This window comes from Hyperoodon ampullatus (assembly GCF_949752795.1).
Source record: "Hyperoodon ampullatus genome assembly, chromosome: 15".
In the NCBI taxonomy this organism is placed as follows: Eukaryota; Metazoa; Chordata; class Mammalia; order Artiodactyla; family Ziphiidae; genus Hyperoodon; species Hyperoodon ampullatus.
In genome coordinates this window covers 16,024,939-16,052,655 of record NC_136928.1, presented here as the reverse complement: position 1 = coordinate 16,052,655, position 27,717 = coordinate 16,024,939, and the positions used below count along the sequence as shown (strand labels likewise).

At 50.4% G+C, this 27,717-nt stretch overlaps 1 protein-coding gene across 1 annotated transcript; it reads right to left on the bottom strand.

Annotated features, from left to right (window-relative positions):
- On the bottom strand, window positions 1-27,717 carry CNGA3 (cyclic nucleotide gated channel subunit alpha 3; the record flags this gene model as incomplete). Its single annotated transcript, XM_079720615.1, is given in 9 exon segments — window positions 1-1,454; window positions 4,703-4,782; window positions 4,784-4,807; window positions 5,599-5,706; window positions 7,001-7,051; window positions 14,089-14,142; window positions 17,837-18,016; window positions 20,277-20,390; window positions 27,584-27,717. Coding segments are annotated over 9 exon segments (2,169 nt in total). The 5' UTR covers window positions 27,688-27,717.

The window sequence follows — 27,717 nt, the reverse complement described above, 5'->3', positions numbered from 1 at the left end:
TCAACGCTGGCCAAGTCCCACGCCGTGCAGCATCACACTGACAGCCAGCTCTGGGAAGCGGGAGACAGACACCTGCGTCTTCACTGTTGTTTGGCCTCTGTTTGTGGAGCGTCCGATCTTTACCTGGTTTTCCAGTCGGCTGAGCCACTGTTTCACTTTCATCTGGGTGGCACTGTACTCAGCCAGGAGCCGTGCAAACCTGGTCTGCAGGGTGTCCAGGGAGGACTCCAGGTGCTCCACTTTCTCCTCGATGCCCTGGGGGTCCGCCCCGGCCTTGGCCAGTTCCTCCTCGATCAGGTTGTCCTTCATCAGGATCTGCCGCCCCTTCTCCTCCAGCGCCTTCTTGGCCTCAGGGTATTCAGCGAGAGCCTCCATCAGATCGTCCTTGGAGAGGCAGAACAGGTCCGAGTAACCGAGGCTCCTGATGTTGGCCGTCCTGCGGTTCCCTGACTTGCTCCCCTTGATGTTCAAGATGCTCATCTCGCCAAAGTGACTCCCATTGCTGAGGACCACGAACTGGGTGATCCCGTCCTCGGCCACCACGGCCAGCTTGCCCTCCTTGATGATGTACATCTCCCTCCCTATGTCCCCCTTCTTGCAGATATAATCCCCGGGGCTGAACACCGCAGGCCGCAGCTTCAGCACCAGCTCCACCAGCAGCCCCTCCTCGCAGTCCTGGAAGATGTGGACCTTCCTCAGAGTGTCCAGGTGCACATTGATGGCGATCTCGGCCCTCAGCTTGTCGGGGAGGCGCTTGAGCACCTCCTTCTCATCCACCGTCTTCTTGTTGGCCCACAGGTAGTCGAACCACCGGATCACCCGTGTCTCCAAGTCCTTGGTCACCTTGCGGAATTGCATGTACTGCTTGACGGAGTCACTCCTGGCCTGGAACTCAGTCCGTGAAGCGTTCATGTGCGAGATCATGGAGCCCACATTGCCCACAATGGTGGCAAAAATCAGGACACCCATCAGGAAGTCGAGGACCACAAAAAGATACTCCTCATCTTTCACGGGGGGTGGGGTCTCGCCGATGGTGGTCAGGGTCAAGGTAGACCAGTAGAGACTGTAAATGTACTTCCTGGAGAGGCGCCCATACTCTGGGTTTGAGATGTTTGCGTAGAACCAGGAGTCGGTCCCGAAACCAATGAACTTGGAAAAGGCAAAGTAGATGCAGGCATTCCAGTGGATGATGATGAGGATGTACAAGACCAAGTTCCCAATCCTGAACATGTTGGGGTAGTTGGTCCCCATCTCTGTGCGGTCAAAGAATTCGAAGAGCCGGGCCAACTTCAGTAGGCGGTTGAACCTCAGTTCTGGGTAGTTCATGCCCAGCTTAAAATAAGCCAGGTCCATGGGGACCAGGGACAACATGTCCAGCTTGAAGTGCAAGGTCTTTGTGTAGTGCTTCCACAGCTGGTTGGCATCCGTGACCATCAAGCCTTGCTCCAGGAAGCCTGATGAAGAAGATAGATCACATGGGCATCAAAGAGGCCTTTTTATGGCCATGGCCCGCAGAAAGGTATCTCACCTCAAGACCACACAAAACGTGGTTGTACATATATAAAAGAAACAATTTCCACAAACCACACATACCATTACTACAGGAAATGCACTCTGGTATTTTCTATTCAATGACCTAATCTATTTTATTCAATTAAAAACATAGATCAGTTAGGTAAATTTGAATGTGGATATTGGGTATTTGATGGTAGTAAGGAATGCTTATTAAATTTTCAGAGATAAATGGAAGTTATACTTATATACTTTTAAGTTATACTTAAAAAATGGGCCCCTAGTTAAGGTTACATGCTAACATGGTTACTGTCTGAGATTTGCCTTAAAAAACTCCATCCAAGAACAGGGAGTGGGAGGATAAATGAAAAAAGATGAGCAAAATGTTGATAACATTTGGAGCTGGGTAAGGGTATGTGGGGATTCACAACACTACTGCCTCAGTTTTGTATATGTTTGAAAATATTAATAATAAAAAATTTGAGGGCTTCCCTGGTGGTGCAGTTGTTAAGAATCTGCCTGTCAATGCAAGGGACATGAGTTCGAGCCCTGGTCCGGGAAGATCCCACAGGCTGCGGAGCAACTAAGCCCGTGAGCCACAACGACTGAGCCTGTGCTCTAGAGCCTGTGAGGCACAACTACTGAGTCTGTGTGCCACAACTACTGAAGCCTGCACGCCTAGAGCCCGTGCTCCGCAACGTGAGAAGCCACTGCGGTGAGAAGCCCACGCACTGCAACGAAGAGTAGTCCCCACTTGATGCAACTAGACAAAGCCTGCGCATAGCAATGAAGGTGAAAGCAGCCAAAAATAAATTAAATAAATAAATTTATGAAAAAAAATTGAAAACACTGGTCATGGCCTAGCAAACTGACTTTACAAGTCACTGATGGGGCATGACCCATCTTTTTATTTTTTATTTATTTATATTTATTTATTTTTTAAACTCTATTTATTTATTTATTTATGGCTGCATTGGGTCTTTGCTGCGGTGCGTGGGCTTCTCATTGTGGTGGCTTCTCTGGTTGTGGAGCGCGGGCTCTAGGCGCGCAGACTTCAGTAGTTGCAGAACGCAGGCTCAGTAGTGGTGGCTCACAGGCTCTGGAGTGCAGGCTCAGTCGTTGTGGCACACGGGCTTAGTTGCTCCACGGCATGTGGGATATTCCTGGACCAGGGCTCAAACCTGCGTCCCCTGCATTGGCAGGCGGATTCTTAACCACTGCGCCACCAGGGAAGTCCTGCAACTTATCTTTGTAAAACCTTGCCCAGGAGCACAGAGGTTCTCCTTCCTGGTTGCACATTACTGTCACCCAAGGGGCTCTGAAAACACATGAAGCCTGGGACCCACCCTAGTCTGCAGATGGGCTGGACCCTGGGAGTCGTGAAGTGTTATTACTGGGGAAATCCACCAAGTAGGCCGTGACCTGCCGTCTCCCTTCGTCCCACTCTCCCTTCCTTTCCCTCCCTCCCTCTTTCTTTCTTTCATTTTCAAACATGCAAAAGAGTAGACAGACTAATATAACAAATGCTTTTTAGATATGGGTGAGCAACAGCAACACACCAAGGGCTCTGTAAGTCACAGAGCTGGACCTGTCCCCAGAGTTTGGTCCCATAGGTCTGGGGCATCTCTAACAACTTTCAGGTGATGCTGCTGGTCCAGGGCCACACTTTGAGGGCTAGAAAGAGGTAGGATTGCCCCCTCTGTGAAAAGCAAACATCAAGTTTGTTGTCACACGTTAGGGACACCTGGCTTCCCAGCTCCCCATCCCCCGTTTGTTTGGTTACACTCGTGTTTATTGAGTGCCTGGATCATTACATTGCACTCGTGTGCCTTGGGACTCCTCAACACCTCCTTAATATATCTTGCCTCAATTCTGACGATTTTTGCTCCTGGAGTATGATCCATGGCCTCTTGGTGTCTGTGCCCACCTGTCCCCCTCTCTCTCCCAGCCTTCTGCTGAATCTTAGATTGCCAAGGACAGTACCAAGCACAAAAAGGGATGGTCGATGTCTGGGTGAGGGCTGCCTGTCCCACTGAAGCCTGATTGAAGCAGGGAGTCCCCCCAACGAGTCAGCCACCCATGGGGCTCTTGCATCTCCATAGGCTCATGTAACCATGGAGTGGCAGGCCACCAGGACTGGCCAAGTCACCCAGGCAAGCCTCAAGCTGTGTTCTTGAGATCTTCTAAGTTATGATGCAGGGCACTAATTCTGGAGCAGGGGCGGGCACCCATCTGGCTTGCTGGGTGGTGACTATGGCCTTTAGGCTGGCCACTCAGCTTCTCTGGGCCCCAGTTTCTAAAGCAGTAAGATGGAGATAATCATGCCTACACTTCTTGTCTTCTGCAGCAGTTCTCATGGGAAAACAAGACGTGCTTGGAATGCCTCATACACCATGAAGCCACCCTGAGGTTTTGCTGTGATCCAGTGGCTTTTATATCCACAACCATGGCACAGTTTTGAGTTTAAAAATCTTGGAAATGACAAGCAGGGCCTCCACCAGCCTATGTGATGCCTTTGTGCAAATCAGAAAAAGGAGGCCCAAGGAGGCACAGCTTGGAGACTGAGGCATGGGTGGGGTCTTTAGCCCCCACTCACAACTAGAGGTGATCTTGTTACCAACTGGGGTCCTTGGACTCTTTAATCAATAGAAATTGATAAGAGTCCGGATGAGGAATTCAGGCCTTTATTGGGACTCATGCTGCAGCACAAGGGAGCGAAAACAATAACAGGTGGCCTTGCTTGCTCCCTGAGGGGTGGGGGCGAGCTTGTCCCTTAAAGGATATGGGGGTGGATTGGTGGGTTAGGCTGGAGGGGGGGCTTAGGTGGTCTGCACATGCCATGTAGTTATTTTTAGTCCTTTACAGGTTCTTTGTGTCCTGGTGCTAGAGGAGATGTTTGTCTAGCGGCAAGTGCAAGCACTCTGGTAGAGGGTCCCAGGTCCCAGCCTGTCTTAATCTGAAGGAAGTCATATCCCCCTAGGCCCTGTTTTAGATTTTAGTTCTGAAACTAATATACTTTCAGTATATTACACCTCCTCTAAAAGCCATGGGGTAACATGCCCTGGCTCCTCTGACTGTCCAAGAAGAGGAGCTCCAAGGGCTACCATTCTGGATCTCCCTGAACCCGCCCTGTGGCCCCCAGGTGGCCCCCGAATCATGCTGTGGGGTCTGCGGTCCTGGGCCCGCTCACCTGTCCGGGCTCGGACTAGAACATCGAAGCCATAGAGGAAGTCGGCTGAGTCGTCCAGGACCAGCCAAAGCGTCAGGTGCTGACTGAAGCTCCTCAAAACAGGCCCGAAACAAGTGTGAGAGGGGGCAGGTGTGTGGGGGGCGGGACCAAGGCGGGCAGCAGCTCTGTGCTACAAACCTGGGGTCAGCTCATCCCGCTCACAGCCCAGCCCACAGGGTTGCACCCCAAAATCAGCGTCCCAGCCCCGATGAGGGGACCCAGGCTCTCAGACGCTTTTCTGTCTCAAGGTCACCGAGCTCCTAAGAAGAGCTGGGACTGACCCCAAAGAGTGGGCCCCATTGCCTCGCAGCATTAGCGACAAGACTGCTCCCCTCCCCCGGCCGTGGGGCAGTTTATCCAGGCCTCAGAGGAAGGGGCTGAGAACTTGCCCTTTCTGGGGCCTTTAAATGCCAACAAAGATATAACAATTTCTGCGAGATTAACAACAGAACAAGCCACATCTATCCCCACAAGTTAGCAGTTTGGGAGCACCCTGAGGCCCCGGCTGCCCTCACAAGAGCAGCAGCTCACCCTGCTTCCCAACCGGCTCAGAAAACCCAAAGCCCACAGCCGACAGCCCGAGAACATCTCCTGGCGCCTGCATCCCTGTCCTGCAGGTCAGCTCAGGAGTGACCCAGCCCCTCCCACTTCCCCTCAGGAGAGCAACGCTCGCCCTTGCATCTTCCTCCTGCGACTCCATCAAGGAGGCTCCAAGGTGCCAGGACCATGGTTTTGATCTCAAAGCCAGGCCTCCACCAGTGCTTCAGGGAACCCAGGAGGAACTGAGGCACATGCAGCTGGATGGTGGCTGCCAGGGACTCAGAGCTCTGTGTTGAGGCCCCGCCCCACGCCCCTACCTGCAAATGAGCAGACACCAGTTGTAGAAGATGGGCACGGCGATGATGGTCAGCCAGTGGTAGTACATGTTGTTGGAGGGGTCCACCATGATGGTGTCCTTCTTCTTTCTGGAAACCCCGACACACAAGCAGCTCAGTGCATTGGAAGACCACAGGTTTGGAAAGGCTTAGAGACCCCAGGGCAACTGTGGGCTGCAGCTAGAGATGGCTTCCCAGATAGGGTGCTGTCAGTCCCAGGGGGGTCACATGGGTGTCCCTGTATGGGTGCCCCCACCCAGGCTGGGAGCAGGGCAGACTCCGAAGGCCTTCTCTCCCAGCTCAGTGCCCCAGGAAGCCACCGGTGACTACAAAACCACAGTGATGACATTCCCATGTCCTGGGGTATCATCCATAGCCTTCAGGATGCCGAGGAGGAAAATGGAGCACAGTGATGTTGGAACCATCTCGGGGAGCTCTGTGAAAATGCCGACTCCCAGGCCCAGCCAGACCCCTCCAGGACTGGGGTCTGTAAATGTGCATTTAATCACTGCCCTGGGTGGTTCTGAGACAGCTCCTCTCTGGACTGAACTTGGGAGCCCAGAGCTCTCCCTTGGGAATGTGCTCTCTCCACCTAACTGCAATCGTGCAGATGTTCTAAAGACACTTCCTGCCTCTCCACCAAAAACCACCAACCTGGGAATCACCGAGGTTATGTCAGCCAACACTGAATGGAAGAAATAGCTTAGGGTGCTTTCCGTGTTTATTTTCAGGATTTTCGGAGGATTGGAATTTATAGGTGGTACTGGAGATCTTTCTTTGGGTCCACGCGTCTCCTCCCCCACCCCATCTGCCCCCCATGCCAGCCAAGGCCTGCGGAGCTGCTCCCGCGCCCCAGAGGAGACCCTGAGTTGCCTTTCTGTTTTCACCTCAATTCAGCAAGTCCAAGATCAGCTGCTGATCGACTGCGCTTTGCACGTTTCCAACACTCATTGCCACTGGGTTTGGATTAAAGTTTGTGAATATAGTGTTTTCTAGTACCCAGGAAAAGGGCTCTGCATACCCCACTGAGTGGATGGCCACCTTGTGGGCAAACAGAATGCCCAAGGGGAGGGCACCGGAGCAGGCTCCCAGGGAAGCCCCAAACTGCTCACCTGAGGCTGCAGACAAACCTGCCTACCTACAAGCCCCACTTTGGGTTCCCCGACTTTCCCTGCAGAACGAGACCCTCACGTGATCTCAGCAGGCCTGATCCCTGCCTGAGACCAACTCCTTTTCTGTAGCCCTAAGCAGCCCTCTCTCCAGGGCTGACCCTAAGGCCTGACTGCACCTCTCTCCTCCCCAGGGCCAGGGCCGGGTGGTGTGGAACCAGGCCTGCTGTGACCATGGAACCCCCTCTTTGGGGGCAGTTTCTCTCAGTACTTACCCCTCCTTTTTTGGGTTTTCCTTTTTCTCTTCCTCCTTTTTCGCCTTGTCACTGGATGACACAGAGTGACATTTAGCAATTTTCATATACCAAGGTCATTACCACGGGGAGAGGGTAGGCCACAGTGACACGGGGGAGAGGGCGTGGTGCAGGAAACCAATCTTTCCAGCACACTGGGATGAAATGAGGTTGTTGATTTCATGAATAATATCATTATTATTATTCCTGAAGGGGGAGGGTACCACCTCCACTGAAGTATCCATTGTATACATTGAAATGTACACAATGGTTCAGTCTAATATTCTACGATTTCTGACCTATTTCCGTGAGTCCCTAGAAAGTCACAAGCAGCTTGAGACCGGAAACTTTTGAGGTAATGGGAAATAAACCCAAATCCACACCTTTAGGGTGGAAAAGTCACTCAGAGTTTTGGGAGTCACATGGAACGTGCTTTGTTCTGAGGAATGGGGGTGGCTTTTCCGTTGTTCTGGGGTCACATGAAAACCTGGCCCTCGATGGGAAAGCCAGGGGACAGAAAGGAAGCAAGACCCTTAGGCAGGCACAGGTGTGCTGTGCAGCAGCAAGTCTTCAAGTCGTCTGAGGCAAATGCAGCCACGCTCAGATGCTTCCAGACTTTGCTGGATGTGGCGTTGCATGTGGGGCCTCGCCCTCCTGTCTGCATCAGCAGGAAGGGCCTGTAAGGGCAGATGTTTCCTCAACACACACAGCTTTACTCTGCTTCCCCTTCTTTATTGCATGTCTTTTATGGGCTGGACACAGTTACAAGGGTTACCTATTAACGGTTAGAGTAGTCCTGCAAGGCACGCATTACTGCCCACTGAACAGCCGAGGAAACAAAGGTGGAGGGTAAAAGACCCTGCCTGCCTCAGGGCACCCCCGGAATCACCCGCAGGCCCTTCTGATTCCCCTGTTCCTCCCCCTGGAGGAAGGAAAGGCTGAGAAATAAGTGTCTGCTATTTAAACACTTGTTGAAAAGGACCAATGCACTTTACACAGCACTTCCCCAGGAAATAATCAAAGATGTGTGCCAACACGCATACAGAAGAATCACCACCACCATTATTTCTAACAGTCACAGCATAAACAATCTAATCACACAAGAGAGGAAATTCTTCATCAACCACAGAATTCTATGAGGCCACTTACAACGAGGTTGTGGAAGAATATTCAGTGACAGGGGAAAATGTTCCTCAGATTTTGCTAAGTTAAAAAGTAGACTACAAAAGATTTTCTAATAATAGCTGTACTAGTTTTCTATTGCCGCCAGAACAAATTACCACAGACTTAGTGGCTTAAAACAGCCCAAATGTATGATCTTGCAGATCTGTAGGTCAGAGGCCTGGTAGGGGTCTCATCAAAGTCAAGGTGTCGGCAGGGCTGTAATACTTTCTGAAGACGCTAGGGAAGAAACTGTTTCCTGCTCACTTGGATTGTTGGCAGAATTCAGTTCTTTGTAATTATAGGACCAATATCCTCATTTTCTTGCTGGCTGCAAGCTGAGGACATTCCCAGCTTTTAGGGGCTCCTGCATCCTTGGTTCATGGCACCCTTCCTCCATCTTCAAAGCCGGCAACAGAGGGTTGAGTCCTTCTCAAGATGCCATCTCTCTGCAGCTGGGAAAGGTTCTCCACTTTTAAGGATGCATGTGATTCGACGGGGTCCACCTTGATAAGCCAGGATAATCTCCCCATCTCAAGGTCCTTAAACTTCATGACATCTGCAAAGTCCCTTTTGCCGTGTAAGGTAACATAGTCACAGGATGTGGGGATTAGCATATGGGCACCTCCGGGCTACCTACTGCAGTCTTCACTGGCCCTCAAAGATTTCCTTGCATCCCATGTGCAAAATGACTTCACCCCCATTCCAAGATCGCCCAGCCTCATCCCATTAGAGCATCAACTCAGAGTCCAAAATTATCATCTAAGTCTCATCAGTTCAGAAGTCCCAAATTTCATCATCTAAATCAGGTGTGTGTGGACTCTGGGTGTGAATCATTTGAGACACGAGTCCTCCCTACCTGTGGAACTAAAGAAACGAATCATCTCCATAAACACAATGCAAGAGCAGGCATAGGACACCAGATGTAGATATTCTAGTTCAGCAAGGGAGAAGATGGGAAGACAAAAGGAGCCAGTGGTTCCAAGTGATTTCGAAATCCAGCAGGGCCATCGGTCAGTATGTTTCAAGGCCTGAGAATAAACTTCTATAGCTCATGGCTCCGCCCTCAGTCATCCTTTCTTTTTCATGAAAGGTAGCACCTGTTTGTAGCTGAGTAGTTTTTTATCAGCCTGCTTTCTGCATCTAGAATTTAAAGGTCTAACAGTTTTCCTTCATTTTGTACTGTTTCTATCCTTCAGGTCCAAGCTGGCAGCGTTTCTGCTGCCATAAAATCTTCTAGAACTTAATGGGTCATGTATACCAGAGGGATCCACTCCACTAGACAGAGGCTCATCCACAGATCTTTCTGAGAAATCTCCTATTTTTGGCTTCTGTTGAGATGAGCCATGGTTCACACCCTCAGTCTCTTCAGAAGGTCTTTTAGGTGACTGAATACTCAGAACTTTTGATCTTTGAGTTATTAGCAAAAGTTCAGCCGCATCCTCAGCTTTTTCCTTGAAGACATGCTTTCCTGACAGTGAGTTGTTTTTTTTTGTTGTTGTTGTTTTTGTTTTTTTGCGGTACGCGGGCCTCTCACTGCTGTGTCCTCTCCCGCTGCGGAGCACAGGCTCCAGATGCACAAGCTCAGCGGCCATGGCCCACAGGCCCAGCCGCTCCGTGGCACGTGGGATCCTCCCGGACCAGGGCACGAACCCGTGTCCCCTGCATTGGCAGGCGGACTCCCAACCACTGCGCCACCAGGGAAGCCCCTGACAGTGAGTTTTTAAAACTTATTCTCTTTTGCCATTTGAGCAGGCTGAGAACTTCCCAAATCATCAAGTCGTGTTTCCTTTTCATTTATCAGTTCTTCCCTCAATTTCTTTCTTAAGTTTTACCATAAACAGCAAGAATAAACCAGGCTGCACCCTCAGTACCTTAGCTTAGAAATGTCCTCAGCTAAATATTCAAGCTCATTGCATACGAATTCTGCTTCCCCCATACTTGTGGGACATAATCCTGCTAAGCTTTTTGCCACTAAACAACAAGAATCCCCTTTCCTTCAGGTTCTAATAGCCTGCTCCTCACGTCCTTATGAGCCCTCACCAGCAGCACCCCTAAAGTCCAGATTTCTACTAATAGTCTGTTTCGATCATTTAGGTATTAAGTATGTAGGCAACTTAGGTTTTTCTCTGTAATGCTCCCCATTTTTCCTTCTGAACCCTCACTGGTAGAGTTTTTTTTTCTGATGATTGTTCCCCATTTTTTAATATCTTTATTGGAGTATAATTGCTTTACAATGGTGTGTTAGTTTCTGCTGTACAACAAAGTGAATCAGCTATATATATACATATATCCCCATATCCCCTCCCTCCCACCCTCCCTATTCCACCCCTCTAGGTCGTCACAAAGCATCGAGCTGATCTCCCTGTGCTACTGGTAGAGTCTTTAACATTCATATTTCTTTTAACAACCTCTTCAAAGCAATCTAGGCTTTTTTAACAAAAACATGCTCCTTAAAATTCTTCTAGATCCTGCCTAGGGTCAATTCTGAAGCCACTTCCACATTTTAGGTATTTGTTACAGCAGCACTCCACTTCTGGGATCGAAAGCTGTGTTATTGATCTTCTACTGTTGCCATAACAAATTACCACAAGTGTAGTATCTTAGAACAACCCAAATTTATTCTCTTACAGTTCTGGAGATTGGAAGAAGTCGTATAATCTGACTGGATGAAAATCAAGGTGCCCTCAGGCTGTGATCCTTTTTGGAGGCTCTGGGGAGAATGTTTCCTGCTCACTGGGATTGCAGGCAGAATCCAGCTCCTTGAAGCTCAGGACCAAGGTCCCTGTTTTCCTGCTGGCTGTAAATGGATCCCTGGCTTTTGGAGGCTGCTGCATCCGTGGCTCATGCCTCCCTCCCCGCTTCCTCCATCTTCAAAGCCAGCAATGACAGGATGGTCCCACTCACACTGCGAATCTCTCCTCCTTCCCTCTCATATCTCTGACTCACTCTCCTACCTCCCGCTTCTGCTTTTAAGAACTCATGTGATTACATTGGGCCCACCTGGATAATCCAGAATAATATCTCCATCTGCAGGTCCTTAAATTCAATCACATTTGCAAAGTCTCCTTTGTCATGTAAGATAATCTACTCACAGGTTCCAGGGATTAGGATGGAAACATTTTTGGTGAGGTTGTGGTAGTGAAATTACTCTGCTTCCCACAGTAGTCAATATTGATTGATCATTTACTACGTACCAGGCACTGTTGTAAGCACTTCATATGTATTAGAACAGTCAGTCTTAACACAACTGTGTAAGACGCCGATTACAACCCCTATTTCACAAGTCGGGAAACTGATGCACAGAGAGGTCAGGTAACTTGCTCAAGGTCACAAAGCTCTTAGGTGGTTGAGCTGGGATGCAAATGCTCTTAACCAGTACATATATTAAACATATTGCATCTGTCTACGTATCTGTGTATCTATGTATCCATGTATCTATCTATTCAATATATATATGCCTAGAGAAAACTTGGAGGGATATTTGCCAACATGTGAAGAGGGGTTGTCTCTGATAATGGGGTTCAACTGCTAACATAAAGTGTACTTTTTTATGGGTGTATGCTCGTGGGTGCTTTTCTGTGTTTTCTAAGTTTTTGACAATGAGCATATTAATAAACTAAGAACAAATGTTGTTAGAATCTTTAAATGAGAAGAGCAAGGACACTCACCCATCCTCTGTTCTCTTGAATCTACTGGTCTTTCTGCAGCTGAAGTCTTAATGTCAAGACACCAGAAGAGGGCGCTGCCCACAAGCTTATCGGGAGTTTAATTACACCAGGCTCTGCCACCCTTGTTAAGGATTTGTGGCCCCAGGTTACAAGCTTTGGACTTTCCTCTGGGTACCAACCTGCTGAGGGCCTAGGGAAGACCCCGTGCCATCCAGCTGTGCCCCAGAATCCACCCAGCACTGCCCCAGGGGACCTACACAGAGCTACAAAACAAGGCTGGTTTTGGCTGAGAACAGATTGATCGGGAGAAAGAAATTTTCAGAACCCATGGGACTAAGTGAAAATGCTAGAAATGTGGTGGAAGAATGGGGGAAGGTGTCCATAAGAATTACTTCTGTATCTTTGTACCCAGGTGGCTCCATTTGGGGGCAGCCCCCAATTTTGTCCCTCGGTCCTTGGCTGCAATGTGGACCCAGGATATGAGCCCATCTGAAAAGATTTATAAGAGCCTGATGTAGCTGACGGCATCCACGCCATCCTTGCCCACATCCCAGCCCCAGGATGGAGAAGCCTGGAGACCCACCCACAAGACCTCTACCTATGGTTTCTGGTGCCCTGAGCCTTTGCCTGACTGTGGGACTCAACACCAGGTTTCCAAGGGCATCAAACACATATCACTGTAGCTATCATTTTGCAGATTGAATCATTTCATTTTTCTTGACTGCTGGCATTTGGGTCTCTGGATTTGATGTCCCAATTTATGTAAACAAAATGCAACTAAGGGGGAGAGGATGGGGGAGGGATCAACTGGGAGTTTGGGATTAGCAGATGCAAACTAGTATATATAGGATGGATAAACAACAAGGTCCTACTGTACAGCACAGGGAACTATATTCAATATCCTGTGATAAACCATAATGGAAAAGAATCTGAAAAAGAATATATGTATGTGTAACTGAATCACTTTGCTGTATTCCAGAAACTAACACAACATTGTAAACTCACTTCAATTTAAAAAATACATTTAGGGCTTCCCTGATGGCGCAGTGGTTGAGAATCTGCCTGCCAATGCATGGGACACGGGTTCGAGCCCTGGTCTGGGAAGATCCCACATGCCACGGAGCAACTAGGCCCGTGAGCCACAACTACTGAGCCTGCGCGTCTGGAGCCTGTGCTCTGCAACAAGAGAGGCCGTGATAGTGAGAGGCCCACGCAACGTGATGAAGAGTGGCCCCTGCTTGCCTCAACTAGAGAAAGCCCTCACACAGAAACGAAGACCCAACACAGCCATAAATAAATAAATAAATAGATAGATAGATAGATAGCCAAGCATTTGAAGCCCTTTAAAAAAAAATACATTTAAAAAACAAACAAAAAAGCCCCAAAATGCAACTAAGGTTCATGGAGGGAAATGGAAAGAAGTTCTATCAGAAGAACAAAGGGAAATAACAAGAAAAAGCCTCAGCACAGTTCTCGGTCAATTGGAAGTCAAGAAATTGGCATTTCTTGGCTGATATTGACGGTTTTCCCCTAAGCTCCAACTGAGACCCCCCCTCCGCTACCTACCCCCACGGTGTTCCAAAAAGGAAGGCTGGAGAACGGGGCACACACGCACACGTGTTCACACACAAATATGGTCACACACATACGCACACTGTCTGCTTGGGCTCTTGGGTGATGTTGCCAGAATCACACATCAAACTGCTCTGCCAGCTCAGCATCGGGTGGTAGGAAGGAATTACAGTGGGTCACGGTTTCAAGAGGCTAATCTCCGGAACTATTTAAATTTCCTCTTTCCACCATCCTGATCATGCCCTCCAAATTGGCCAGAATTGGCCTTAAGACAAGGGCACTTCACTGGCACACAGGAGCTTGAGGATGTAGAATGCAAAGTGCATTCTCATCATGAAGGAGATTATCCACTGCTCTGTAAAGGGACTCCAGCTTTGCATCTTCAGATACACAGCAACAGAGGTGTTAGCACTGAAAATGTTTACCGATCCAACCCCTTCGCTTTCTAGATAAGAACAATGAGAGACACAGAGATAAAATGACCTGCCCAAAGAAGTCACACAGACCAGGTCCCTCTCCCCATTTGTCCACAGGGATGGGTTTCCAATGGAAGGAGCAGGACCCCAGAATGGTCTGGTGGGGTTTGGGGGAAGTAGCAGTACAAAGCTGGGGTGGCTACAGGGAGGCGGTTGGCCGCAGGGAGCGGGAGGGAGCCGAGGTACTCACTCCTTCTCTGAGTTGTTGCAGGCATTGGTGTTGCTTCTGGCCAGGGGCCAGTCACTGCGGGGAGGTAAAGAGAGCACAGCATGGGAATCTGAAGTCAAGTCCAATTGCTGGGGACCCCTTGCCCCCAGGCGGTTATTCTGGGACACCCATCCCCTGTCTCACGGGCCTTTCCACACAGCTTGAACAGAGGGAATTGTTATTGTCAGGGACAGACATTTTTTTGTGACTAGTTAGTTTTGGTGAAGGAGAGAGGATGAACACCTAGGTAAACTGAGGCTTCTGAATAACTGAGGATTAACTCTTTGAATCCCATCCAGCATCCTAGCCTCGATTCCTCTCAATGTCCTCCAGTTTTAGCATGTGCCAGGCAGTGGGCCAGGTGCTACGGAGCGGGGGGCACAGAGACCACCCGGTGTGGCGCCTGCCCTCGGGTGCTCCTGGGTGAACAGGCCAAGCTCCTTGGACCAGAATGGACATAGTTAGCAGCAGCAGCAACTTGTTGCCCCCTCTGCAGAGATGTGGCTGTCACAGGGCCCTTCCCTTGGAAACCCCATCACAAGGGCCGCTTCCAGTTCTCAGGGCAAAAAATGGACTCTGGGGCTTCCCTGGTGGCGCAGTGGTTGAGAATCTGCCTGCTAATTCAGGGGACACGGGTTCGAGCCCTGGTCTGGGAAGATCCCACATGCCGCAGAGCAACTAGGCCCGTGAGCCACAACTACTGAGCCTGTGCGTCTGGAGCTTGTGCTCCGCAACAAGAGAGGCCACGACAGTGAGAGGCCTGCGCACCGCGATGAAGAGTGGCCCCCGCTCGCCACAACTAGAGAAAGCCCACGCGCGGCAACGAAGACCCAACACAGCCAAAAATAAATAAATAAAAAATGGACTCTGGGCAGAGCTGCCCCAGGTTTCAGCCCATCCTCCCCCTTCCCCTGCCCCACATTCATCTTAAAACTGCAGGGTCTGCCACCCCAGATCTATGTGAGAATCTGGTAGAAGGTGGGGGCTGGTTTCACAACCAAGCACGTTTATTGAAAGCTGCATTGGGCAATACTTGGTGATGTTCTTTAGGAAAAGGCGTGATCTCCCTGAGCTCACCTGCCAGTTCGCATCTTTGACAGCTGGTTTTAGAAAGCCAGCCTGGCCTCACAGGGCTAGAGGGCAGCTTGCCTGTCTGTGGTGACTGCAGACCATTCACAGGACAGGAGACCCTGGGGCCCAGAGCCAGGCGCTGGTGACACTCCAGCCTGACTCTCAGGGCACCTGTTCTATGATGTTGAACATCCAGCCAAATGCCTTTTTGGTACTTCTGCTCATCCCTCCCAAGCCTCCCTCTCCCCATCCAGGATGGGGCTCTAACTGCTTGTTTCAGGATTGGTTCAGATCATCTAAAAATCCCTTGGGGAATCAAAACTGTGAGCTTATGGAGGAAAGTTTAGCTCTCTGGGGTGCAGTTGCCCGTGAGCTGCACCATAATCTGCCATAATCTCATCGGGCCAAACCCACAGGAGAACTAAGACCCATCTCTGCATACACTTTGCTTTGCTGATGGGACTTGGCCTTGAAAATTCAAAGTCTTCATCCCCCAGGAAGCCTCCCTGATTGATCTGCTCCCATCCTGCACCTTTGCATTCACCTGCCCCCTCTGAACCTTCCAGCAAGTGACCAGGCATTGGTGGCATAGTTGGGGCCTGGTTCTGATGGGGTCAACCCTCCGTTAATCTGGTCACATAGGGAAATGGGCAGAGTCTAAAGTTGTGGAGAAGAAGTTTGATCAGTTAAGCCAAGGAAGTCTTTGTTTGCCTAAAAGGAACTGAACCAGCCTGGCTGGCTTGCTAGCAAACCTCCTTTCCCCCTCCACTCTTTCCTCCTCCTCATCCACCCTCCCTTCGTCCTTAGCTGCTATCCCTCCTGTCTTTCTGGCTCAGCAGCGAACAGCATGTGGGCCTCGTGGTCCTGGTGCTCCCACACAGCCTGGGATGCCCGGCCCTGGGAACCTGGGATGGCCCTGCACACATCCAGCCAGCACCCAGGCCCTCCACGGTCCCCTTCCCACAGCCCAGGGAGCCCGAGGGTTTATAGTCCAAGCTCATGGGAAATGGGAGCCTGAGAACACTGCTCCACTGGGCCTCCGCCTCTCAGCCAGAGATTCTCACACCTTTCCACAGCAGAGAAGACTAATGTAGTTCTCCAAATGTCTCTGGCAAGACATCTCTTTGAACTCTCATATTTTATCTTAAATACGCTTGTACATCTTGTACATTTTGCAATGCACTGCATAACCTATAATAAACATAACCCCCCGCCCCAAATCTGGAAATAAAATCGAAGCTCCAGAAAGATTCATCTGTTTCCCCTGAGGCTTCACGGCCTTCACCCACCAGGGGCTTTCTTTGCCTTTTCGAGGGGCCCGCAACCGAGCCCTTCTGTTCCTTTGACTCCAAAACAGACAGCATTTTCTCTAGCAAATTATACAGGGACTGTCTGTTCTGCAACAATCATGCTTCTTCTTTTTTTTTTGCGGTAGGCAGGCCTCTCGCTGTTGTGGCCTCTCCCGCTGCGGAGCACAGGCTCCGGACGCACAGGCTCAGCGGCCATGGCTCACGGGCCCAGCTGCTCCACGGCATGTGGGACCTTCCTGGACCGGGGCACGAACCCGTGTCCCCTGCATCGGAAGGCGGACTCTCAACCACTGCGCCACCAGGGAAGCCCTCATGCTTCTTTTTTCACACTTTACGTCTTCTAAACCCTGGCATAACCTAGAGAATTCAGCCAAAAGATCTTTTTCAAGCCCCTTTTTCCTTAAAACAGGTTCTGAGCAAGTGTCCTCCTGTTTGTGAGGCTGAGAGGAGGTCTGCTTCCCCTGAACGTGTTACCTCTTCTCCCGCAACTGCCCCAAGGGTCCTAGAGAGACCCTCTGCTGTTCAGCGACAATGGATTCAACCCACGGTCGCCAGTGGTCTCCCCGCCCACCAGAGGCTGGGGTGACTTCTCAAGAACACGAGAAGAGGGGGAGGGGAGGCAGCAGCTCTGTGCAGGGGGGCAGGGGGATTGGGGGGTGTCAGTCCAGCCCCTGCAGATTTCTCTACTTGCAGGCACCAGACAGCACCAGCCACAAGCTCCCCACCGGGCAGGGGGCCATGCAAGGTGCTCAGAGCCCTTGTTCTGCAGACCCTTCTCCTACTAAAAAGCAGACACTCTCCTCATCCCCCACCCTACTCCCACCTACTGTGCCCCCCACGGTTCTTAAGCCAACCTGGGACGAGGATGGTTCCCCTTGAAAGTTCTAACCAACCTTTGGACCTTTTCCCCAGAAGAATGTACATATACCCATCCATAAAATTGTGGGTACCATCTAGGTACTCTCTGAGGTTCGTGGTACAAAAGGCCCATTTTTTTAGCAAGGTGGGTCACAGTGCAAGGTGAGTAGGATGAGGGTCCTTTAACGGAGAGATTGGTGAGGCTACCGTCCCGGGTGCGATTCTGAGCACCAACTCCAGGGGGCGCTAGCGGGAGCTCCGCGGAGGACAGGGTCAGCTGCCCATGAGGCTGGGGGCTCTGGTTAAAGGGTTTCCGCTCCCGCAGGGCTTCTTGGGCTCGTGTGGAGACTCCTAGAGCATGCAGTGTTCCCCCAGGACAGACCCCTTCCTGCTCCCGGCCACCCCGGGGTGGGGGGCGGGATCCACGCTGCACGGAAGGGGCAGCAGGTGCTTCCCTCCCGGTCTGGGGCAGGCAGCCCCGCCCCCCTTACCTTCTCCCTCTCTCTGGCGGCTCCTGGCTGCCCGCGTTGGACTGGACATGGCTTTCGCGGCTGGACACCTCCTTGAGCTTGGATCCGTGGAAACGCTCCAGGAAAGAGTCAGGCCTCTGGTCCTCGTGGCGTAAGTGCCTGGCGGCCCAGGCGCGCAGCGAGATGATGAGGCGTGACAACCTGGAAGGGCACAGACCCGCAGCGAGGGCGGTGCGGAAGGAGACGGACGCCCCCTCCCAGAGGGCTGGGGCAGGGGCAGAGATGCCGGCAGGATGTGGGTCCCGGGGCCGGGCTCAGGTTTGCACGCCACGCCCGGCCCCCACTCGCCAGAGCCTTTTCTTCCCTCCACCTCTGCCACCTGGGACGGAGCTTCCTCCATAAGGGACATTGCTTCATTATGGCTTTGTCCCTTTAACACCTGGACTCCATCAAAGGCGTGACCCTGCCAATGGGCCATTAGCAAGCTCTTCTGCTCATCTTTCCTCTGCCCCATGTAGAGCTCTTTGTTACGACTGGTAAGCACAGGAACAGTAAAAAATACAATTTCCGAACAGTGATAAAATCCAGAGCTAAGTATAAAGGAACAAGCACCCAGATACACCCTAGGTTCTTTCCCCAACCCTTGTCCTATGAACTGCTCTTCATACAAACTCTTATCTTACCCCCAGCCCTGTGCAGAAGTTCCTTTGCAATGTGCCCTGACCTCTCTCCTGGAGCGGACACCACCCGGGCCTCAAGCACCCGAGACCAGGCAGTCCACACGCCCAGAGCTCATCTTAGCTTCAGTTTTCTGTAAAAAAGCTTCCCTCAGCCCTGCCTCTTGCTTCCCCGTCTTGGCCAGGGGGTAACGGAAAGAGAGACTCAACTGTTTCTTGGAGCTCAGCTTTCCTGACTGGGCACCCACTGTGCATGCCACTGTCCCCAAGAAATCGGTTCTGAGCAACCTGGCATGGAGTCATGAATTGTCACATACCTTGATCCCCTCCCCATCACACACTTGTGACCACAGCCTAAGGGAATAAGTTGAAGTGAGGGAACATCCCATGAACAGAGATGCTTACAGCGGCTGCTGCAGATGAATGGCAAGGTGCCTGCCCAGCCCAACCTCTCTGCTCTGACACTCCCCACACCCACGTCTTCCCTCTGCTGAGGGAGAGAAGCAAGGTCTTACTCCCCGGAGCTCCAGCCTCAGCCAACAGGCTCGGGGATGGACGACTGACCCACAGAGTCACTCAAGCCTCTGAACTAAAAACCACTCCAAGGTGGGGTTGGGTGTTTCAACTCAGGATCATATGGTGAAGGCTGTTTTCAGCCTGTGCCTGCTCAGGTGTGAGCAGAGAAAGCCAGAAACGTAGGAGGCACGCAGGAAAACAGCACACAGATCATGAAATGCTGCTAGAGAAACGAGAGAGGGAAGGCAGCTGCTTCCCCACGGCCCCTTACCAGCCCCACTGGCTCCGTTTCCACAAGGTGGCCTGGATCTTAGCTTATACCAGCCCCTGCCCCAGCCCTACCCTTTTCATTTGAGCTAGTTGAAGGTGTTCTCTAACTTACGATCAACAGGCCTCTTATTAGTAAGATATTTTATTAGTAAGACAAAAAACACTGGAAATCACTTAAATGCCCAGCTATAAGTGGCGAGTGAAATAAATAATCCTCCACAATGAAAAACATGAAGAATAAATAGATAAATTAACATTTCGCAATACTCTTAAGCAAAACCTGTAGAACACATGACTGTATGAAACTCTGGCTTTGGTTAAAAAAAAAAAATCAGTGGAAGGAAATAATGAGCCCCACATTTGTTGAGCGCCCGTCGTGAGGCAGCACTGGGCTCTGCCGCAGCCCTCATGTTACTAGATGCATCTTTAGATGAGACGTGAAAGGTGAAATGACTTCCTCCAGGTGGTACAGCTACTGAAGCCAGAGGACAGATGTTATCAGAAGGGAGACAGAGCTTGGAGCCTAGTTAATCTTTCAAATACTTTTGCGAGGACGTAAGCTATGAAGTCTAGACCCGTGTGAGTGAGGACCTGCCAGGGGCTATTTCCGACAGAGCCACGATTGCCCTCTGTATGCCACCGTGATCCACCCAACGGTCTCCCACGGCTGGCTGATCTTTCTTCTGAATTCTTTTCTGAAACTTCTCTGGTTGGCTTTTTTTTCTTGAATTCTTCCAGAATTGAGCAAGTACCTCAATATCACTTTTTATGAGAGCAATTTCAGATAAAGGCAGTTTTTCTTAGACTTCTCTGAGCTCGGAACACCTGACCCAAGAGGAAATGACTCCCTGATAGATTTCTGACTCCGCTTCTCCTGCCCCTTTCTTCTCCAAATCTGCAACCCTACCCTCAACCACCATGTCTTCCTGAGACTTGTCTACCTTCTTTCTGCCTCCGTCTGCCCTTTCCCAAGGTGAGGGCTGAGACTGGTCGGTTACCTGGCGGGCCCCTGGCTGGTGAAGGAGCTTCGCTTGGATTCAGCCAGTCCTCTGGTCTCCATGGTGATGCCTTCTTGCAGTTCTGACGGCGTCTCCTCACATGGCAAGTGGGTCCTAGGAAATCAAATATGCAGCAAGTGAAATTGATTTCAAGCTCATCCTTGACATTGATTTCCAACCTCCTGGACACGTTGAGGACTGAGATGGCCAGATGCCCTGCTTAAAGAGGAAAGCTACCATCACAGATCCTCACCCCAGAGCTCCCCACTTCAGTTCATACTCTAGCAGGAGCCAGCAGGTCCTGGCTTTCAGGAGAAAGTGGCCTTTCCTTTATGACAAGGAGGCTACTGCCCATAGCCCAGGTGAAAAGGGCAAGCCAGCAGCAAATGGTCCTTATTAGAGCACTGGGGTGGGGGGGAGGTCCCGGGAGCCACAGCAGCTGTTTCCATGCAAGGATTCCAGAACAAGGATTGTGGTTCACACACCTCTCTGCATACTGAAATCCTATCTCCTAAAGTCAGATCAAGTGCCACCTCCTTCAAGAGGTCTTCCCTTGCCCTCTGTCGTAGTGTGTAGGTACTGCAGGAGCCCACTGGTTAAGAGGGTCCAGCAATATTGTAAGGAATTGGCCTAGCCCTCCACGTGCATTTGTGTAAGGCTTTCAAATGAAAATCCATTTCTGCTGTGACCTTTTGCCAAGCCCTAACCCGTGTCCCCTGTAACGCAGAGGCAAGGGAGGCAGGGACCTCACCTGTGCAATTCAGGGCGAAAAGCAACAGCACCCACAGGACAGGTGTCCACAGCTCAGTCCGAGCATCAGCAGAGCCTCGTGTTGGTTGAACTTCCTGGAATAAGACCTCCCTGCTGGGGTGTAATTTTCCTTTTTTCCCTTTCTTTTGAAACTTCCTAGGGCTGAAGTTTGATCGGCCTGATTAAAAGCCATCCAGGCATTGGCCTCCAGGGATCTGCACTTCATTATACGAGTCTTGAAGAGCCCAGGCAAGACAAATTAATTCGATCACATGACCTATTCCAGCCTAATCAGCCTTCTTAATAAGGTGGCAACACGGCTGAAGAAGCAAGCAAGAATTAATGTCAGGGTAAAGGCGCTCTCTCTCCCCAGTGAGTCATTCGAAGTCAGAATCCCGTATCTCAGCCGCCGAGCCGCTGCCTCTTCCTTTCTGCAACCTCTCTGCCGTCTCCAGCGTGGGGAGCTCACTACCATTCCATGGCTCCTCCAGGTCTTCTCTGCACAGCCCTGATTGCCAGCAGGTTCTTCTCTCCCTCTGCTTCCCCATATCAAGGATACACTTTTTTTTTTTTGCTGGAACCACATGGAGTCAGGCAACTTCATCTTCTAACAGCCCGCCTCCCACGAAGGGACAGCTCTCACACCCGTGCTGCCTCGTTTTTCCAGGTTAGACGCGTCAGCTCACCCAGCCTTTCCTCAGCAGGTTCAAGTCTCTTCCCCGTCACGGTCATTCTCCTGTGAGCAGCTTCCTGTATTCTTGCCTGACTGGGCACAGAGACTGAGAACCACCCTGCTGTTACTGGAGCCCAAGACATGCTTTTGGTGCCCCATCACCAGCTACCGTCATCCAAAACCCAATCTCTTAGAACATGTGCTGCTGCTAAGCCAGAAGGCCTTGTCTTATGCATGTACCATTGATTTGTTGGAAATAAGTATTGGACTCTCCCATTTATCTGAGTCACTTGATGTTTTGGCACCCTTGGTATGCAGGGTCCTCCCAACTCTGTCTCATTCACAGATGTGATACCCAAAGTACACGCCATTTATTGACTGCTTGCTGTATGTCAGCCACATACATTTTATCCTTAATCCACATAAAAACTGTAGGAGAGGAAACTGAGGTTCAGAGAGGTTAAGTAAGTTCCCCAAGGTCACACAGCCAAGTGGCAAAGCTGAGATTTGGATGCCATTCCATCTCCTTTCAAAGCCTGCTCTCACCCACTCCATGAATCTGCCTTCTGTACTTTCATACATGGCACTGATTAAAGCAAAAGTTGAATAGGACATGGCTGAGAGCTGAGCCCTGTGGCATGCCACTAGAGACATGGCTCTGATTCCCCTGGCTGCACTAATGTGGGCATGGCTCTTTTATTTCCAAACCGCCTAATTGAATTCTCTATACTCATAAGAGACCACTCACACCTCATCCTTATACCTATGAGAGACCCTACCAGAGGCCCTGCTGCAGTTAGGAAGCTACAATACCCTTGCGCTTCTAATATTCTGCGTACTACAAAGGTGGGAATGCATGTTGCAAGGCACCCGGGTCACTTACAGGAGGAGGCAGCGGCAGGGGGACAAGTGAGTCCATCTCTCCAGTGCCTGGATCCTAGCAGCTGGCATGCTTGGGGGTGGGGAGTTGGGGTGCGGGCAGCAACTAACAGCTGGGCTCTAGCTCTGCCACAGAATGTGTGCCTGGAAGGTCTAGAGGCAATCCCAGGACGAGGTGTTCTGGCCCCACCAGCAGCTCCCTCCTCCGGGAGCTCTAGGCACCGAGCAGGCGGCCCAGCATTTCTGCCTAGTCTGGATTCTGTTCATTGCAGGGGGGTGTTGGGGGTACATCCTGAGACCAGATTTATGTGCATCAGCAGCAAAGGACTCAACGCCCATGACATCAGGGCTTGTGGGTGGGTGAGAAGGGCAGAACTCACCCCAGATTTCAAAGCAGGCCTGCAGCTGGCAGCAGTGAGAGCTACTGCAAGTGGCCTGGACCTTTGACACCTACGTGAAGGGGAGGCGGCGTAGTGGGGAGCCCGGAGGCCTGGGTTCGAATCCCTACCCCAGCACCTATTAACTAAGTGCACCGTGGGCTGGTCACTTACCCTCCCTGAGTTTAATTTTCCTGGTCTTCGAAAAGAAAACAAAGGAAAAATTGATTTCATATTGATTTAAGTATTGGTCAAACGCCCAAGTCCAGAAAGGCACATTTAGCTGTGAAGAATAGGAAGGGTCTTATACGATGTAAGTTCAAGGGACCCAAGGGGCCTTTTCTTCTTGATGCATCTCCCCACTTGTTTCTTGATGCCCAGAGTTCTGCTCTGCTGTCTTTCTTCCAGCTCCATAGTCTCTACCCTCGTTAAATGCCTGGGGGTATTTAAATAGCAAACCCAATTAGTTATTCCTCAGAGAAACTGATTTACGAGGTAAATGGAAGGGGAGATTGGCTAGGAGAAGAGGAACCAAATGTCTGAGGTGATATTTTGTGTCCCCAAGGACACACAGGTACTGCCAAAAGGGAGAAACTTCTGGCAATCAGTGCAAGATCAGGGATCCAGAACCTCCCAGGGAAATACATAGGCAGGAGAGAGTGCGGGCCAGGTACCGTCCGGCCGGGGGCTGGCTCAGGACTCGACAGGCTTCGGTCTCTGTAAAACAAGCAGATCAGGCCAGGACAACCTGAAGTTGCCTTCTACCCGCAGTCTCCGGTTCTCCGTGGTGATGGTGCCTTTGTAGGAAGAAGCCCTGTGAAGTTAGCAACCAGCAAGATCAAGGGCAACTGGTGAAACAAAATGAAGTGACTGTTTTGAAAGACAAGGTCATTTTCAACCTGTAAAGCTCATCTTCTGAGTTTATTTATACAGAGGAATTAATGCCCACAAGGTGAAGCTTTTTCGTCACTGGGAGGGAACAGAGGTTCTCATCAGAACGGGAACTGGTGATCAACTCTGTGCTCTGTGGATCTGGTGTCTTCTTTCAGTGACTTTGGGGACATAAGAGGAAACAGAAGTGGACTTTTGGAACAAGGGTGGAGAAAATGATACCTTATTTTACTTTTCCTGCTCTCAAGCCCTGAGGAACTAGAGTGATGGGCAGGTACTGCCCCGGCCACATGTGACCAGGGAACTGAAGTCACTGCATTTTTGTCTTGGGGTCCTGGGGAAGCAGGTTGAAAATGGTTTTCTTTTGTGGTAATTGCTTTGGGCTCTGTTCAGGGTAAAGCATGAAGAAGTCTCCTTCTCTGTAGGACACAACCCCTTATGCCCAAAAGCTCGCCTAAAATAGCTACACTAGGAGATTGATCTGGGGTTTGGGGTGCCCTCGGTCCTAGCTGCAATTCTCTGTGGCAGACTGTGAAGTCTTTCTCTATTGCATTATCTGCAAAAATATGCCAGACGGCTCTCAAATAACTGAGTCAACCAAACAGATCTAAATAGAAAAAGCAAAATTCAAGACATTTTTATTTCTGGTCTTTTCAAGGTATAAACTTAATTTTTTTGTTCAAAGGAAACATTCTCATCCTTCCTTATGACTCTTCACTAGGAAAATAGGCCCAATGATTTAAAAAGAGAAACAGAAACCTGGGTCTCTAATTTGGTGAAAGACCTGGGAGGCGGGATGTCTCAGGGGTCGGGGAAATGATACTCCCTGCTTTGGGGGGCACTCGGCAAAGGACCACACCAATGCATATGTCCCCAGCACAGCTGTGTGATATCACTGAGGATAAAGAGGGATTAATATTTAAGGACACACATTCATGATTATTTCTCCCAAAAGTTTTCTAAAAGGATTGGAATTTCAAGGCAAAGATCTACGATTTGTTCAAACACCATTTCCTCCCTGGAAATAGTGATTTGAAACTTTAAAAATTTTATGTGACTGTGCCAGAGTCCTTTGCTCAAATCAATCTTACAGGGAAAACTAATCTGTGAATCGACAGATGTCGGGCTGCTCTGGGAAGCAGGGGAGGGCTCTGGACCCGGCCTTCCGGCCCAAGGCTGCTCCCCCGAGCCTGAACTCCTATTCTCAATCTTTGGTGATGCTAAGGAGCCATTCTGGAAACTTCTGTCTGTTAACCCACTCTTGCCTCCATGAGATAATGCTTCTCAAGAAGGAAGCATTTTTCCTCTCTCTCCTTTTGAAACCTCTCAAGTGTTTCCACGGGATTCTGTACTAATCTGTCAACAAGCTTTTACCACGTATGTAGCTGGGCATGGTCCCAAGTGGAGCTTGCTGAGACTCGGCTAGTGGTCAGGCTGAGACAGCCTGATGTGGGCACAGGCAGGAAATGGCCCGTTCCAGATGTCGGGACAGCTGGGGCCATCTGAGGTCAGAGGAGGTGAAGGAGGCTTCAGCTGGGACGCCAGAGAAGGCCCATAGGAGGGGCAGCATCTCCAAGACCCGCGGTGAGCACCGATTAAGCGCTCGCTGCGTGGCAGGGGCTGTGCCCCAAGCTTTACCCTGTTTTACCCTCATTTCTGCCCTGACGTCAGTACTAGTCCATTTTGCAGATGAGGAAACTGAGGCTTGGAGCTGTTGAGCAGTTTTTCAGAGCCACTTTTCAAACCCGGCAGTCTGACCCCGAGCCTGTGCTGTTGGTCACCACGCTGGCCTGGGGATGGGGGTGGGGGAGGGGAGGGCATTTGCCCACCCGTGAGATGGCAGAGTACTGTCCCAGAGCATCACTTCAGAGCACCGGCTGTGTGGACAACCTATCCCCGGAGTGTGCATGGACCCAGTGTGAGCCCACAGCGAGGCTCTCGGAAGCCAGAGGCTCTTGAACGGCCTGCAAGCCAGACGGAGCTTGTCGGCCACCGGCCGAGGCAGAGCCAGGATGAGTCGGGCAGAGCTGGCTCATGGTGGTGTTGGGTCAAGCAGGCATTCTGGGCAGGAGCCCCAGCCCACTCGCCAGGCCCGCCTTCTCACCAGGAGGAGCCAGACTGAGACTCCAGGGACTCTGGAAGCTCCACGAGATGCTCTGGTTTTGTCCTGCTCGAGGCAAAAGGGAGCAATGGGGAAAAGTTCCATTTGCTGCAAATTCTTCTTGATCCTAACAGCTTCTTCCTTCTCCCATTGGGCCCAAGACCCCAGGAGCCTGATGCTGCCCAGGGAGCCTGACTTCCTGCTGTGCTCCATGCTTGGGACCTTTCTCCCCTCTACCACAATCCTCTTTGAAGCCCCTCTTCAGGGGGTTTTATTAGCTCAGATGTGGGAAAGAAACTATTAATGCACACCTAAGTTTTAATAGTAGACAACTGTCCTAATAGTGTTCCTCTTCCTTTTAAATAAGGGCAATGCCTTAACCTAAAGGAAGGAGTCCTCAGTTGTGGAACACAAGTATTGACAGTCGGCCAGTTAGGAGGGAGAAATTTGAGTAGGGTGAGAATTTCTGATGCCCCTGAGTCTATCAAATTTCCTGGGTCCGAGCACCAACTTAAAAGAGTTGGAGGGAATATGTGTTGCCATGCTTTGAGATTTCCTTCCTTTGCCTGAATCCCAGAGGGTGGAGGTCCAAAGACTACATAAGTTTGCAAAGATAGGGAAATTGCTGTCTATCACTTATTAGCCGAGTTGCTAAGGAGCTGGGACAAAGCACCTAGATGTAGGAAAAACCAAATGTGCATTTGAGAGAGGAAGTGACATATATAAGTTAGTGAGGAGAAACGATGGAGGAGGGCCTAGTGCCAGGGATGAGAGGATTGAGGGACTGTCATTGCACTTTTGGCCATCAGGTAATATGCAGTTTTCACGGCAGGGAGGTTTTAAGTGTTATATATGTGAGACAAAAATAACATAAATATTGGAAATAAAGCTTCTTCTTGTTCAACTCAATCAACTCACTGAGAATTTAAGAAACATAAGAATGTAAGTCCATTTGCACCAAATAGATACTCTCCCATTTCCCACTGCTGCTCCATTTTGCAGTTGAAGAAACTGAGGCATGGAGGGGTTAGTGAGTTTTCCCAGGTCTACTAGTAAGTTAGGAACAGGGCTAGAAGTAGAACTCAAAGCCCCAGGTTTCCATGTGGCTGCCTGTGTCGGGATGTCACTGATGGGGCTGATGGCTTTGCTGGCAGGGCACGGCCCACTCCCCCCAGGTACATGAGCACGGCTGAGTCCTGGCCTTCTCCTGGAAGTGAGGGACAGTGCACCTGATCTGTACTCCACCCCAGTGCCCAGGGCAGTGGCTGGTGCACAGACAGAGCCCGATAAATGTTTGATGTATACAAGGGAAAGTGTGGCGGTTTGGGGACATTTTTACAGTAGAATTTAATCTGCTGCATATGAATATTCATTTTCTTGCCTTCTAGAAAAAAGTTACAAAAGTTATATAACTTTTGGAGCCTCATTTTCCCACATCTCTAAAATGAGAATAAAAACTACTTCAGTGTGGGTTGTGAGGAGTAAGGGACATGGAAAATGAAGTTAGAAGGAGTGCTGTGAACAGACCCCGCCCTCCAACCCGTGCTTGCCCACAGGCTAAGGCAGTCTTTCCCCCAGGTCTAGATCAGCTATGGAAATAACCTGTTCCAGGCATGAACTTAAAAGCCCATCCTACCTGCTGAGGCCGTTCTCAATGCTATCGAGATCTCTGTCCGTGGTCCTTACCACAAGGTGGTGAGTCCTGGAAGGGCGGGAGTATTGGGTGCTAATCTTGGCCATCTTCTTGCTTTGTCACATTCAGCCCCAAGG